The 14,308-nt window shown below is 44.6% G+C and overlaps 1 protein-coding gene across 1 annotated transcript; it reads left to right on the top strand.

Annotated features, from left to right (window-relative positions):
• The first annotated feature begins 2,596 nt into the window (after positions 1–2,596).
• calm1b (calmodulin 1b) lies at positions 2,597–13,292 on the top strand. Its single transcript, XM_026341068.1, has 6 exons — positions 2,597–2,730; positions 7,502–7,532; positions 8,285–8,428; positions 11,803–11,909; positions 12,270–12,405; positions 13,181–13,292. The coding sequence occupies exons 1-6, from the start codon at positions 2,728–2,730 to the stop codon at positions 13,207–13,209; spliced, it is 450 nt and encodes a 149-aa protein (XP_026196853.1). The 5' UTR covers positions 2,597–2,727; the 3' UTR covers positions 13,210–13,292.
• The last annotated feature ends 1,016 nt before the right edge of the window (positions 13,293–14,308 follow it).

Here is a 14,308-nt window from a genome sequence, read left to right as displayed (position 1 = left end):
CCGACCTCTGGTAGAAAACTAGTGTTAATGTGAGTCAGTGTAAAGCAGCAGGACAAATGCTTATGTAATGGACGCCTCTCCTGTTAAACGGGGCAAAACAACACTGAACAGATTCAGTAAGAAGTCCTGATTAGTTCCAGTAGATTAACACGTGGAACCGCTCAGCTTGACTTAGAATCAGTTGGACCTGATGAGAAGACGGACGAATATTATTTCTTTAGCGCTCATGTGGAGCCTCACTGGGTGCATTAGGTGTTAGCGCCACAGCTTTTAGCAAATGTTCATAGCGTATGTTTGGCCATTGGGCCTCTTTCTGGTCGTTTTTGTGCGTCGCTGTGGCCATTCATTCGTTTGTGATCACTTCTTGTCTGTTTATGGTGGTTTTTATTGGCTTTGTGGCAGTCTTTGTGTGTTTTATCTCAGCTTTGTGATTCACAATAAACAAATAGTAGCACTCATACAGAGGCTTAAGGGCTTCCTGAACTGTCAGGCCCATCTATCTGTAACGCTTTCTCAATCAATTCTTGCTATAATAAGCTCACATCATCTCAACTGCATAAATAGCCTTAAATGTATGTTATGACTCAAGGTTTTGTTGATAAAAGCTGGTGAATGGAGCCGCTCAGTTCTACAGTTCCCTCTCTATCAGCTGTTTATCTGTAGCTGTTATCCACTCAAAGCCTTGAACGCAACACAACATCAAATACCACGTTAAACACACACACACACACACACACACACACACATACACATACACATACAGTTGGGCTTCATCTATAAGACTTTATTAAGTGTGTGTGGCCTCTCCTGGCTGCTGTAAACAACTGTACATCATGACTTCCACACTTTATCCACCGGGTGGTGCTTTTTGTCAGTGTGTGTGTGTGTGTGTGTTCACTGTTATGACAACACTGGGATACTATGCGCTTTGCCAAATTCTGCGTCGTCATTCTACCTGCCGAGGTTATGTTGTTTGTTTGTTTGTTTGTTAGCTTCAGTCAACAACACAACAAATTCGCTCGTTGTTTGTTTTCCTTTTAAAGGAAACGCAGCCGGCTCCGGTTGTGTACACCCTAAATAAACGAGCAGCACCACTGCCATGCTTTATAGTTAGCTTCACGTAGGCCTCCCTGACTCCACAGTAGCCAATAGTAACTCTGCGCACTTCCCCTACCGATATAGAAGAAACCCGTCGCATTTTCCTCCTCTCTCGACCGAACACATCCTAATAATTGTAGACATTTGTAGCGCAAAGCACACACGCCGCCATAAAGGTGCGTTGGTTTCTACGTTTCCTGTATTTATATTTATTATATTTCAGCTAGTGCCTGGTGCAATGCAGGTCCCGTGTAGCCAATCGCCGCCGCCGACACATGGAGTATAATATTGCAGGTCTGCAGCGGCCAATCAGCGACGCCCTCACACTCCGGCACAGCAAATTCTCCAGCGTCAACCGGGCTGCTTCCTACACTAGCAGTATCCTTCCGCGGCTGCAAACTAGTACCATGTCAAAAAAAACAAAAAACAAAAAAGAAAGTCTCCCTCTCTCTCTGGAATAATCCTACAGATGGATAGGTGGCAACTTCACAATGCACCATTGGGGATTTTATGTAGTAATGTAGGCATTAAGCTCATTAATGAATGTTGTGAGGTCTCATAATTATTTTCACCAGGTTAAAGGCGCAGTTTACATATGAACTGACTTTAGATCACAGAAATAGTGAATATTAGTAAGGAATAGTGCACTAAAATAAATAAATGTAGCTTTAGTTTGGATGTAGGCCAGGTTTAGAGTTTAGGCACTTTGTCAAACGTCTGCCTTCTTACATGAATAAGTTTTGGTTGTTTATTAGGGACAGTCTGTGTATTATGATAGTTTGTGGTGATTATTAACAGAGGACAAATTAGAAGGTATTCATAGGAAAGATCTCCATTTAGGCTAACACAGCGATGATGATGATGATCATAAGGGTGGTGGTGGTGTTTTAGCTAAGATGTAGTTCTTCTGTGTACTACATGTTAATTATGGTCTTTATACAAACTGGAAAGGCTCAATTAGAATTTGGATGTAACTTTAATTTGGGACTTTATGGTTACTCTGTTTAACTTGAAATGTTAAAAAGCTCGCAAGAGGCCTACTAAGCAAACACCATACAATATTTGTTCTTCAAGTTTAGTCATACAGCATAAAGAAACATCATGTGCATAAAATATGTAGAAACATTTATCCAGGTTTTCCTTATAGGACCTCATCCTCTCTTTACTTCCATTAGTGACTTCACTGTAGCAGTGATTTAATAAGATCAAGTGGCAGTAACATATGAAGCGCTGGGTTTCTGATCCCCATGTGTTTAGCATGTGCACTAATGTAGTGACATTACAGGCTGCATGCAACCATCTTTTAACGATAACTGACCAAATATCCGCTGCATCCCCAGTCATGGAAGTGCAATATGACCGCAAGGATGGTCTCGGTGCACTGCAGGCGCGTTAGCCCCAGTGATTGGCATGTCTTCTGCAAGACGGGGGCCTGCGCTGCTGCAACAGCCCTGAATTGAAATAAGGAAGTGAGTGATCAGTGCTAGTGTGGCGGAGGGATACACAGGCAATCCCCGTTCTGGCCACGGCCAATATACCCACTCCTAACCCGCCAGTGGAACTCCATCTAAGGGACGAGCACACTCCTAGTCTGCCTCCACAGACCGACAAGCACACAACCCGCCCGACATGGTACGTATTGCCATTCATTCTGTGTAGAAGGGAAAATGGCTTTTGAATTAGGGGAAAGCCTGCACACCGTGCTGTAGCTTAAAGCTGTTCCGCTCCTGTGTTGACTGTCCAGCCGTTGATTCTTCTCATGAGCGTAAACGTTGAGAGGAGGCGGAAAACGCCCGCAAACCGCATTTCACTGTTTTGGCCGGTGTTTGAGATATCGTGAAGCCAAAACATGGACTGTCTTTGTTTTACACGGCGGCTTTAAGCCAGAAATAACGCTCACCTTCAAAAACGGCTCCGTATTTCCCCCAATAACTGCGCAATTCATCCAGCGGTATTGGTGACTGGGCTCCGTCGGGTCAGGTAGCTGCTCGGCGGCTGCACTGTGCTAGATCGTATTAATTCTTGGACTGGGTTTAGTGGGATCGGAGTAACTAGCAAAGCTATTCTGGGTTATTACAGCGTAATTCTGCAGCAGTGGGTGCTTTAGAATACATTTTACAACCCGCCTTAGGAGCGCAGGCGTGTTTGGGGAAGCGGACCCTAACGTTGTTGGAAACACGGGAGAGCCGTATGCAGACGGGTTTCTAACGCAGCTAACACGTTTTAACACATATAACAGCGAGGTATTGGTGTTTTCTCTCTCTCTGTCTGGACCCGCTGCTCCTCGCCGGCTGCGTTTGTTTCCCATTTTCTACGTTGCACCATCCCGCCGCTCGATCAGCGTCTTTCTATCGCGGGTAATTGCACTATTGTACCTCGTCAGTGTTCCGCAACGGAAACTGGCCATATTCTGTAATGACAAGGTTATAGCTGCACCGGCCTGCAAGGGCTGCAGAGAGCGGCGCAGTTCCGCCTTCACTGCAGGTTTATCTCGGACTGTGTTATCTGTTTATGTTATGTCGGCTGATTTGGTTGCCTCTTTGCAAATTTGCGATGTTACGCAAATGTGGTACCTGAGTGACTTGTCCAAGAAACTCTTTTTGGACTTGGCTACCACAAAACATCAACAGCTGTGTGGTTTTGGCTGACCCCCCCTCAAAAAAAAAAATACAAGTACAACCCTAAATATAGTAAAATATGAAAGTTGCAAGACAAGTCATTCTGCTCTACAGGTTATACATAGTTGAAATGTGACATATTACGTTGTTGCTTGGTTTCAGGGTGCCTTGGTGACTGGCAAAATACACAAACGCACTCATCCTCACACCATTCTCACCAGTTTAACCAGATTTTGCAGCTACATGTTCACACTCACGCTGGCATATGGCAACCAGATAAAGAAAAGGAGCCCCCTCCCCCGTCACGTAACGAGGTGGAAATGATCTGGATATCGAAAAAGAGGCCTTTGAGCTAATCCGTTGATTATCAAGAGTTATAGATCATTAATGGCTCGAGAGAGTCGAGAAGCCGTATACCTCTCCTCCTCCTCTGCTGTGATCGAATGTCCCATATATGGAATCGAGCTGCGATTCAGTTTCACGTTGCATCGCGGCGCAGTAATTGGAGTGTAAAGTGGGATTGTTATGGAGCTAGCCTGTGTATCAGCGTCTGAAAAGTTGTATCCAGAGGCTTAAGCCCCTTTCTATGCATCAGTACGCCCACTGAAGTGGAAAAAGCCTCCCCCATTGAGGTGAAAGTATCAAATAAGTAGTCGGACCATGCTAAGGCCCTATCCTGTTCCTGTTACGCTTCTGTTTGCTGATGCATGTTTAGTAACTTAAAGGACATCTGATCTGCTTCAGTGAATAATTTATTTGATTGGCGGCAACACCTAGCCACATCCCGTGTTCCAGTGTCTAGGAGCGATAAGGAGCTCTTGTGGTGCGGAGGAGTACCCAGCCACCTACCACCACCACCCAGCCATATGGTGGACCAGCCCTGTCCGCAGGGTGTCGGGAGACTGGTGTTGTTTACACCTATTCTCCTTTCCCTCCTCCCTTTCAGACACAAGCCAGCCCTGAGGCCTCACTGTCTTTTGTCCAGCCTCAAAGAGAAGAAGCATTCAGCGCGCCTAGAGCTGGGAGTGTGTCACACTGACTCTTTGTGTTTCTGCTTGTGTCACAGGGAATGGAAGTGTGTGTTGGTGTGTACGTGTGTGTGTCACCCCCATCTGCCAGAGTGACGGCTAGTTTTGCACCTTCCACATGGAGAATGTAGTAAAGCTCTTAAAGGAATGGTTTGGGGACCTTGTGGTTACAGATCAAGTCGGAAAACCTGTAAAGCGTTACTAAAGGAAAAGATATTTGTTTTGTATTGTGTTAAGCCATTTTTCATCCCCTGTCAAATAAAACCTCTAAGATATGGCATCAAGTGAGAGCAAAAGATATTCCTCAATGGCCCAGAGATCTGCCTCCTGCTGCCCACAGTCCTGTTTGGAGCACATTGCTGGGGCTGGCTGCCCAGGCAACAGTGGGAGTGGTTGACCCACTCATGCCAGCAGACCACTGACAGCAGAGCACCCCCCCCTCCATCCCCAAACACACTCATACTCACACCCCTAGTCCTGTACAAGCTGTTATTAAGACTGGAAACCTGGCAGTGAACAGCCCTATCCATAAGCCATTGTAGAGGGTGAATCACAGGGAGTTTCCTCTGAACAGTATGTCACATATAGAGAGAAAAAGAGATATGGAGGAGAAAGGTCTGAAGGAGGAGTTGGCATTGGCTGACATCCAAGCGCCTTGGAAAAAGAAAGGAAAAGGAGAAAAGAAAGGGATGGGCAGGCAGTGGGCCTGGTGGTGCAGCAGCGCTGTGGGCCTCCAACAGCTTGGGCCTAATCCAAGGGAGGATCCATAGCACTGAGTCACCAAACTCCACACCCAGTCCATTTAGAGAGGTAGCAGGGGACAGACAGAGACAGCACAGATACAACAGGAGTGACACACCATGACAAAGAGGGTGACTAAGGGAGGATAGCAATGGAGGCTCATCAACAGGGAAATTAACATGAGGAGAGAACACAAGCGATAAGAGGGACAGAGGAAGATGGCGGCCAGAAATGCACAGATGAGACTGAAAATATCTTTCAAGCTGGGTGGCGTTTTAGCGTCGGCAGAGCTGTGTTGTCTCTTGACATTTCTCACAGATGGAAATGGAGACGGGAAGAAGGTGCAGGGAGGGAGACGAACAGCGAACCCTGTTGTGTGCGGAGCAGGTTATTGAATCATGTCAGCTAATTGTATCAGCGCTACTGAAGTTATCCATGAGCCCCTCGCTGGCTGAATCGAGGAGAAGCCTTCTGTTTTTGAAAAGTTAAAGGTCAGCTCGCTGTGTGTCATGCAGTGATCTGCTAAATCTTATCTAGTCTAACTGAATCTAGTCATTATGCAACAAATGTAATTTGCTGGCTTTATTTACCATAATAAAATACCCTCGCCTCCAAACATGGACTTAACAAGGGTCAGGTTTCCATAGTTTCTTTGAGATTTGAGGACGACTGTGTGTGTGTGTGTGACTGTGTCCAAAATGAGCGGGCTTTTACAAACAAGTAAACACACCAGTGGTCTACAGGAATTTGCTTTGAGACAGAACCGGTTACTCTGACTAATTCACAGGAAACGTGAATGGAAAGTATTGGTGTTCAGCAAGAATGTCATTAAGAGAGACTGCCTGTGTGTGTGTGTGTGTGTGTGTGTGTGTGTTTGCTTTTAGAGTATGCTTGCATGGGCATCAGTGTGTGGGCATAAGTGCACATCTGTAACTGCTCATGTTTGTCTGTGTTCTTTCTCTGTGTTGCAGAGCACAGTGATGACAGAGCGGTCTGTTAGCAATAATAATAAAACCAACTTTTTTTTTTTTCCAAAGCAGAAATGAGGGAGGTATATGTACCACAAGCTCTGTATTTACACATCACTGTTTGTTTGACAGCCATAGCTTCTTTAACAAAGAACCTTGATCCCTCAATGTAAAATGCCTGGCAATTGACTCTCGCTTCCAAGCCATTTAAAGCATGTATGAGTCACTATCAGCCATTAGAGAGCCCTAGCGAGTGGAGGGAACAGGCTGGGAGGGAAACCAACCCGTTCCAACCCAGCAGGCCTTTTTTCCTGTCGGTTTGATCATGGAAAACACTCCTAGGGTGATATGTCCTGAAACAACCCCACCTAAACATTTTCCCCTGGCCTGGAGACAGCACATCCTCTTTTCTTTTTTTACAATATCTCATTTCCCAGCAGTCCCCCAGCGTGGTGTACTGAACCCTTACCATGGAGCCACTCATCAGCTGGATGTTTTAACCTGGAACATCGTAGAGCTATCTTTGTTAGCTTTCTAGCAGGGCGTCATTGCTATCACACCCGCAAGCTTGCTATCACAATCTTGATAAGCCTTTGCCTCAGAGAGAGCCAAGTTTAATCATTGATTTTCTGCACTGCAGTCAATTTTATGGCAGCCATAGCCCGACTGCCATCATTTGGACTACAGTTGGCATTTACTATGGTGTGATACTGCTTAGAGGTGAACATGCCAATTAGACATGTCATGTAAATCGTAATGTACAAATAATAAAAGAAGGCTGATTAAATTACTAGTCAATGAGGCTAGTGGTAAAGTTGGCAAATCTTGGCAGCGCCTAAATAAATTCCAGTTAAGGCCTCTGGGAATGGCCTTGCACTGAGGCCAACAAATCCCCTGAACACTGTGGTCAGTGTTGAGCTGTGTGGTGGACGGTGGGTGGGGATCCTGTGGAATGTAATGACGCAACACGCTGGGATTTGGAATAATTGCCTTGTTGAGTTAGTTGTTTGTTTGTAACACTCTCCCCCCTCCTTTTTTCCAACCGCAGGCTGACCAACTAACAGAGGAGCAGATTGCAGGTAGGAACATGCATTTTATTCTTTCCTTCTTGCCCTCTCAGCCAAGTCCTTTCTTCATATATTTAAGTGCTACTTTGGATTGTTAGCTGTTTAGGTGTCTCCATTTCACATAAGATTGAAGGATTTGACACCTCAATTGTTAGATCATTAGCTTTTTAGAATGAACAGGAAGTAAGAGTAAGATGTATTTATAGCATGTTATACTTCAGGACTGAACCCTATGATGTGAAAAGACAGTTTTCAGCTTTTAGTTATGTAGCACCTTCATATTGTTGATAAATAAATTATGTGGATTCTGTACTAAGACTGGAAGCTGCACAATTTCTTCTCAGTCCAACAACCTCTGTGGTTAATTATGTTGTGCTAAGGCTAATGTTCAATATTGCCTGCAGTACCCTGAATTGGTTTTTATAGTTATAAAAAGTGTGGCGCACAGGTTGACGTTCTTCCATTAAAAGCTTTTTGCCTTTTCTGCTTCCCGACTTCTGCCGTGTTTTCGTTCTTTTCGCAGCATGAGATAAGATCTCTGTTTGGTTTCCGAGCTCAGTGCATTTACAACTTTGCTTTTGTTCCCGCCCATGTGGGCCAATTTACAGACAAGCATGAAGCGAGTTAAAACCGTCCCTGTAGTCATGTCGCAAACAAGAATCAATTAACCTTTAGGACCCGACTGCAGCATTCTAACATAACCCCTTCCTGTATCTGCACAGCAGCAGTAATCTAAGCTCTCACTCTCATCTCCACCCCTGCAGAGTTCAAGGAGGCTTTCTCCTTATTCGACAAGGATGGTGACGGCACCATTACCACCAAAGAGCTTGGCACCGTCATGAGGTCGCTGGGCCAGAACCCCACAGAGGCAGAACTGCAGGACATGATCAATGAGGTGGACGCTGACGGTCAGTATCCTCGTTTGTGATTCACTCACAACTTTAACAGCAGAAGTAGCTAGAATATTAATTTATAGGTTATTTTCACATGTGCCAAATGGCTTCTGTAAAAATAACAGCGTGGACTAAATCAGCTGATAAAATATTATTTATAAAATATCACTTGTTGAGTGCTTGCCTCAGGAATCAAAACTGAGGTTGCTGGAATATCACTAGATTTACTCAAATTCTGCCATAAGCAGGGTAAAGGGTTTTAATATTTAGGTTAATATTAACCTTTATATTAGGTTGATATCAATCTTTCAAGTTACACCACCATTTGTAATGAATAAAATCACCAACAGCTGTCACGTCTAATCACAGAAAAGTAAAAAGTACACACCTTTCAATATTCAACATGAGCCTTACTTTTCAGGTGTGGGGGGACAGAACCATTGTGCATCAGTCAACGTTTCATTGCATCACTTGAGTGATAAAACCTCTGTTACAAATGGATGAAGGATTAGACCGAGCATCCATTACTGCCCCATCTCGAAACACAGCAGCTGTGTTGTTGCCCACCTCCCACCCTTTTCTGCCAACTGTCAACCAACTGTCCGAGCCAACTGTCCAGCCAGCTTATTTTCAGATGACGTGTCCCTCTGTGTCAGCACTTTAGTCACTGTGTGTTCAGCTCCATCACAGTTGACAATGTCAGGGATATGGATGTGCAGGAGGTGCTTTCAGTGCTGGGGAGTAGAGCAGGCAAAGTGTCAAAAGCAGTACTGGTCAGTACTGGTGCCCCATGCTGAGCGCATAATTCAGACAGATTCTTCTGTTCACCTCCTCCTCTGTTCACTGAGTATCCTCCGCTGCAGTGTGTCCTAGAGGAGACGTGACTGAAGGAGGGTGAGAGAAAGAAAGAGAGAAGTCTGAGAAGTTGACTAGTGGCTCCCCAGCTGGTCGTCCTTGGGAAGTTGCATCAAGGTTGTTTGCCATCAGTGGGGCCTTCACCCCAGTGGTGCTCTGTCAGCTTATAGGATTTTGTAAATGGGACCGCATTGATCAGCAGAAATCAATTCCGCCGCAGCTTGGCTGCCACTTTATTGAAACGTCCTCCCATCATTCTCAGCGTCCCTCCCCTTTTCCCTCAGTTACACCCAAGAGCGACCATACACACACACACACACACACACATACACACTCCATCACTAACATCCCCTTGTTCTGCCTCTGCCTCCCTTGGCTGATGCAATCTAGGTCAGACAGCAATGAAGCTAGTAATGGAAAATAAAAGTGGTTACATAAGGTCTCTTTGCGCTTTGCACATCCAGTACCCACATCTGCAGCCATGGGATGTCAACGGGCCCATTGAAAATCAGCTTTATTTACCAAACAAGGAGGCCGTGGCAAAGAAATACAGTGAATGGAGGAGATGATGGAAGGCTTTAGGTAGAAAGAAATAGCCTCTTTGATTGTTAAAGCCAAGCTGCAATTTATGATCAGCGTGGAATACAGATTGCAGCAAGTGATTCACTGCTGTTCATCTAACAGCAACACAAACTAATCACACATGCCTGAGATCATACTGGAGTTCTCTGTTTCTGGCATAAGCAGACCATAATGATGTAAAATACATAAAAGGGAATGAAATCATGTATCAGACAAGATAAAACAATTTAATTATGGATTATGTAACAGTATGACAAAAGCACTAGCTTTAGCCCCAGCACATCGCTCGTCATCACTACACAATCCTACCCCTCTTTCTGGTCTCTGGGATGGAAGTTGGCTTTATGATGCAGAAAAAGCGATGACCACACGCACACACTGAGATGCCTCAGCCTTCTATAGTTTGCGTCAGCACCTCTTATGTGTAATCGCACCATCTCCCACTCGGTTCACTCCTTATATTCTCTCCTCTTCACATCTCCCTCATCTCCATCTCCCTCTCTGCCGCCCACTCCCTCCCTCCTGCTCTTTTTTCTCTCTCTTTCCCTCCCACCATTTTCTATCTCTTCCCTTCTGCCTTCCTCCCTATCTTCATCCCCCCCCCCCCCCCCCCTCTGCTCCACAGCAGCAGCTGGCCTGAGGTGCAGTTGAGCAGATAGCACTCGCTATCTGCCCTGCTTCTCTAGTCATTGTTCCCCTCGAGATGATGGTTTTCCAGTTGCAGTGCTGCACTCCTCCAAGACAGGGGCACTCCCAGCCTTCCCCCAGTGGCAGCATGTGTTCCCTCAGTGCTGCTGGCTGTCTCTGTGTGTTAGATAACAGGTCCTTAGATTGTTACCCCTGGCCATGAGATCACCATCTGCCCCATCACATTACTGCATCCCTTTTTGTTCCATACACCCACATTCATTCTCCTCTTCTCTTTTTGTCTTGCTCTCTGAGGCATGCTCTGTCATTGCTTAATCTGCGTACAATCCCCGCGCCCCATCCGGCCCACCCCAGGACTAATCCTCCTGGGCACGTTGCCCTCTGTGTCCCTGACCTTCACTTCACTCCCCTCACAAATTTCGTTTTTTTGTTTTGTCAATTCTTATTGATAACACAGTCCCATTTGCCTGAGCTCACCACCACCACCTCCTGTGCTTGCTGCTGAGCTCCTAACATATTTCTCCCCTGTCAAGGGGGTCTGATCCTCTGATAATCCTGTCTTGACAACAGCAACATGGATATTGATCCTACAGCACACATACATACACCATGAACACAACAGCTGCCATTAGCAACACCAGAAACACCACCCCCACTGACTCCTCGGTCTGAATTATTGCACTTCTGGGTAACCACTGAACACATGCGAAATACAAGTGGACAGAAGGAATGGAGCACTTGGATTGAAGCTCCCCACTCCCCTTCTTGTGCTTCTCCTTCCCCCTCCAGCCTCAGTTTCCAACAGGGGCACTAAGAGAGATGAACCTTTGATTTATCCAGGCTTCTTGAAGGGCACGCTACACAGTATACTGTATGTCTACATTATGGATGAATGACCATGGGTTCCCCCCTGCGCTGTGTATAACACATGCAACTTCTTCCCGGGGCTTCCCTGAGGAAGAAAGGAAAACACACAGAGTCACTCACACACACACACACGCATGCATTCCCCCCATCCCCTATCAGCCTGCAGTAGCCGTGTTTGTCACAGGAGGGAAGGTGTATGCTAAAATGATCTGAGGGCTGCATCCCTTTCTGCAATGACTCATCTCTCAAGTTGCACAGTCACTGAACGCCTCTGGAGAGAAGCTATGGCCCATATAGTAACATAAACTCTGCTGTCATACACGTGGAAAATAGCTTTTCATCAGCTAAATGTTTCATTATCTCTGCTTATCTGAATTTGCTTTTAAGTAATTGCATTTTGTACTGATTAATTTTGCCTCAATCATCACCCATTACAGGTAATGGAACCATTGACTTCCCGGAGTTCCTGACCATGATGGCCAGAAAAATGAAGGACACAGACAGTGAGGAGGAGATCCGCGAGGCTTTCCGGGTATTTGACAAGGTAATTTCTTAAAGAGGGAAAACAAGAAAATTAAATATAACAAAAGAAATGTGGAATGAATTTTCTAATCAAGATAGCTGCTTGTTGTTTAATGTGTAGCCCAAAAATAATTGTTTACAGCTGTAGTAAACCTTTTAAGATGGGCAACTGAAATTGAATTCATGTCAGATTAGTGGTAGAATAAATTTAAGTTGGTGGAAAAAATAAGTCGTCAGTTTCCAACTTGGTGCTTGATTCACACCTTGTGCTGCACCTGCTCATTAAACCATCTTGTGGGAATATTTACCCCCACCGGTTGTCAACATGTGAGATTTTTTTTAAAATGCCTTTCACACATTTGATCCCATGCCGTGTTTCCAGGATGGAAATGGCTACATTAGCGCTGCAGAACTTCGCCATGTCATGACAAACCTGGGAGAGAAGCTAACGGACGAGGAGGTGGACGAGATGATCAGAGAAGCAGATATTGACGGAGACGGACAGGTCAACTATGAAGGTACAAATACACATATATATCACTGTAAAGGAATAAACTCATGGTGCACAAATAGCTTTAATTTCTAGGCCATGGCGTAAGCTTTTATTAAACAGGGAGAGCAGAGCTCTTCATTTTCCAAGCTGCGTATTTCTCTGAGGACAACAGAGAGACAAGCCAGGCACACATATCAGTTATTAGATGGGAGCTATAGATGGAGCCTGCTGAAACAGAGATGCGACGTAGCCATTCTTTTGAGTAATCATCAGCATGTCAGAGCCTTTTCACTCTATCTTTCCTTCCTCCTACTATCGGTCCCTCGGCACATTACACGAGAGACTGCGCTCATTTTCTTGAAGGCTGTTGATACATTATGAACAGTCCATAAGTCCTGGCTGCAAAGTGCCCTACTTCTACACTCCCATTATACCACAGAATACATATTACGCATAATATCTACTCTAGGGACTCTGAAAACATCCTCTTATTTGCGTGTGTGTGTGTGTGTGTGTGTGTGTGTGTGCGCGCCGCATATTGCCAACACATTGCTCCTCAACTGTAAGCACAACGCAAGAGCTTTTTAATCAAATGGGTTTAATGAGATGAACATGGAAGCCGTTTGGAAAGGGGACACTAATTAGGATGTGTGTTCTGAACCTGCTCAAGTTGATTAAAAAATTAATAAAGCATTTAACAATTTAGCAGGTGACTGCTCTCACTGGCAACAGGCTGTGCCAAAGCGCTAAACCTGATGTCCTTATTGTCTTTTGTCTCCTCTCTCTCTCTCCCCCTGCAGAGTTTGTACAGATGATGACTGCAAAGTGAAGCTTGCTCGCCCCGTCCTGTCCCCTCTTAGAAGAAAAAAAAAAAAAGGAAAAAAAAAAATCAAAATGTTTTACTTACCTCTTGGAAAAAAATGTTCATTTATTCATACTGTTTCTGTATAGAAAATAATTGAATGTTGAAATAAAATAACCTTCTGTCCACACAGGAAAAATATAAAAATATACAAAAAATATCTGCATGAAAATGATGGTTAGTGATCCTTTCCCCTCCCCCCGGAGACCAGTTTAGCATCAGTACTTAACAAGTAAAAATAATAACAACAAACCCTGTAACTACTACCTTCAGACTAAAGCAGAAGCATTTGGCGAACTCCTTCCAGTTCCATTTGCTAGTGGTAAATGTCTGGGCTGGCCATCTCTTCTTTCTCTCTCTGTTTTCTGTTCTTCATGCATGCAGCTTGAGACCGGAGCACTAACCCCCCCGCCCCCCATCCCTCCTCCGGGCTACCAGAGCGTGCTGATTCCACTATAAGCTGTCCTCTTGTTGGTTTGGTACAATTTTTTTGGTTTGTTTTTTTTTTGTTTTTGTTCTTTTTTCTTTTCTTTTTTTTTTTTTTTTTGTATTTGGAGAGGAATCCTGTACTGTTAAGATGAGAGAATATACAAGGTTCTAGCTCAAGCGTTAAAGTGAAATGGGACTTAGTTGTATGCTAGATAAAAAGTGAAAAAAATAATATACAAAAAAAAAACCCTACATTTTCAAATGTTTGGCATGTTCTTTTGTTTTTGTTCAGTTATTTGGACGGCCATCTTAGTAGTTGTGCGTCCTGCCCTTTTTAAAGGAGGGGGGGGCTTAAAGAGTCTTACAGTGAGCTTTCTGTTGTTTCGTTTTATTTTGGTTTTCTTTTTCCATTGTATTTTTTTTCGCTGAGATGGAGTGTCTGTCCTCTTTTCTTGCAAGAGAGCATCACTGGCCTTCACTTTTCTTTTTCTTCTTCTGTTTCTCGACTCAGATAAGAGCATAGTGAGGGGTGTACTGTGTTCGCAGCGCATGCTGTCAGGAGTGTCAGTGCACCAGTCTTTTCAACTGTTCATCTGAGTTCAGTTTACATTCATTCCAAGTTGTACATGCTAGTCTT

Source organism: Anabas testudineus, chromosome 24 (assembly GCF_900324465.2).
Source record: "Anabas testudineus chromosome 24, fAnaTes1.2, whole genome shotgun sequence".
Taxonomy (NCBI): Eukaryota; Metazoa; Chordata; class Actinopteri; order Anabantiformes; family Anabantidae; genus Anabas; species Anabas testudineus.
Note: the sequence above shows the minus strand (reverse complement) of the source record. Positions and strands in the feature narration are given on the sequence as shown.

Excerpts from the sequence above, each read along its gene's own strand:
- calm1b (XM_026341068.1), top strand. Across the intron at positions 11,910-12,269 it reads CTTTCCGGGTATTTGACAAG|GATGGAAATGGCTACATTAG; the intron begins GTAATTTCTTAA and ends CCGTGTTTCCAG. Across the intron at positions 12,406-13,180 it reads CGGACAGGTCAACTATGAAG|AGTTTGTACAGATGATGACT; the intron begins GTACAAATACAC and ends CTCCCCCTGCAG.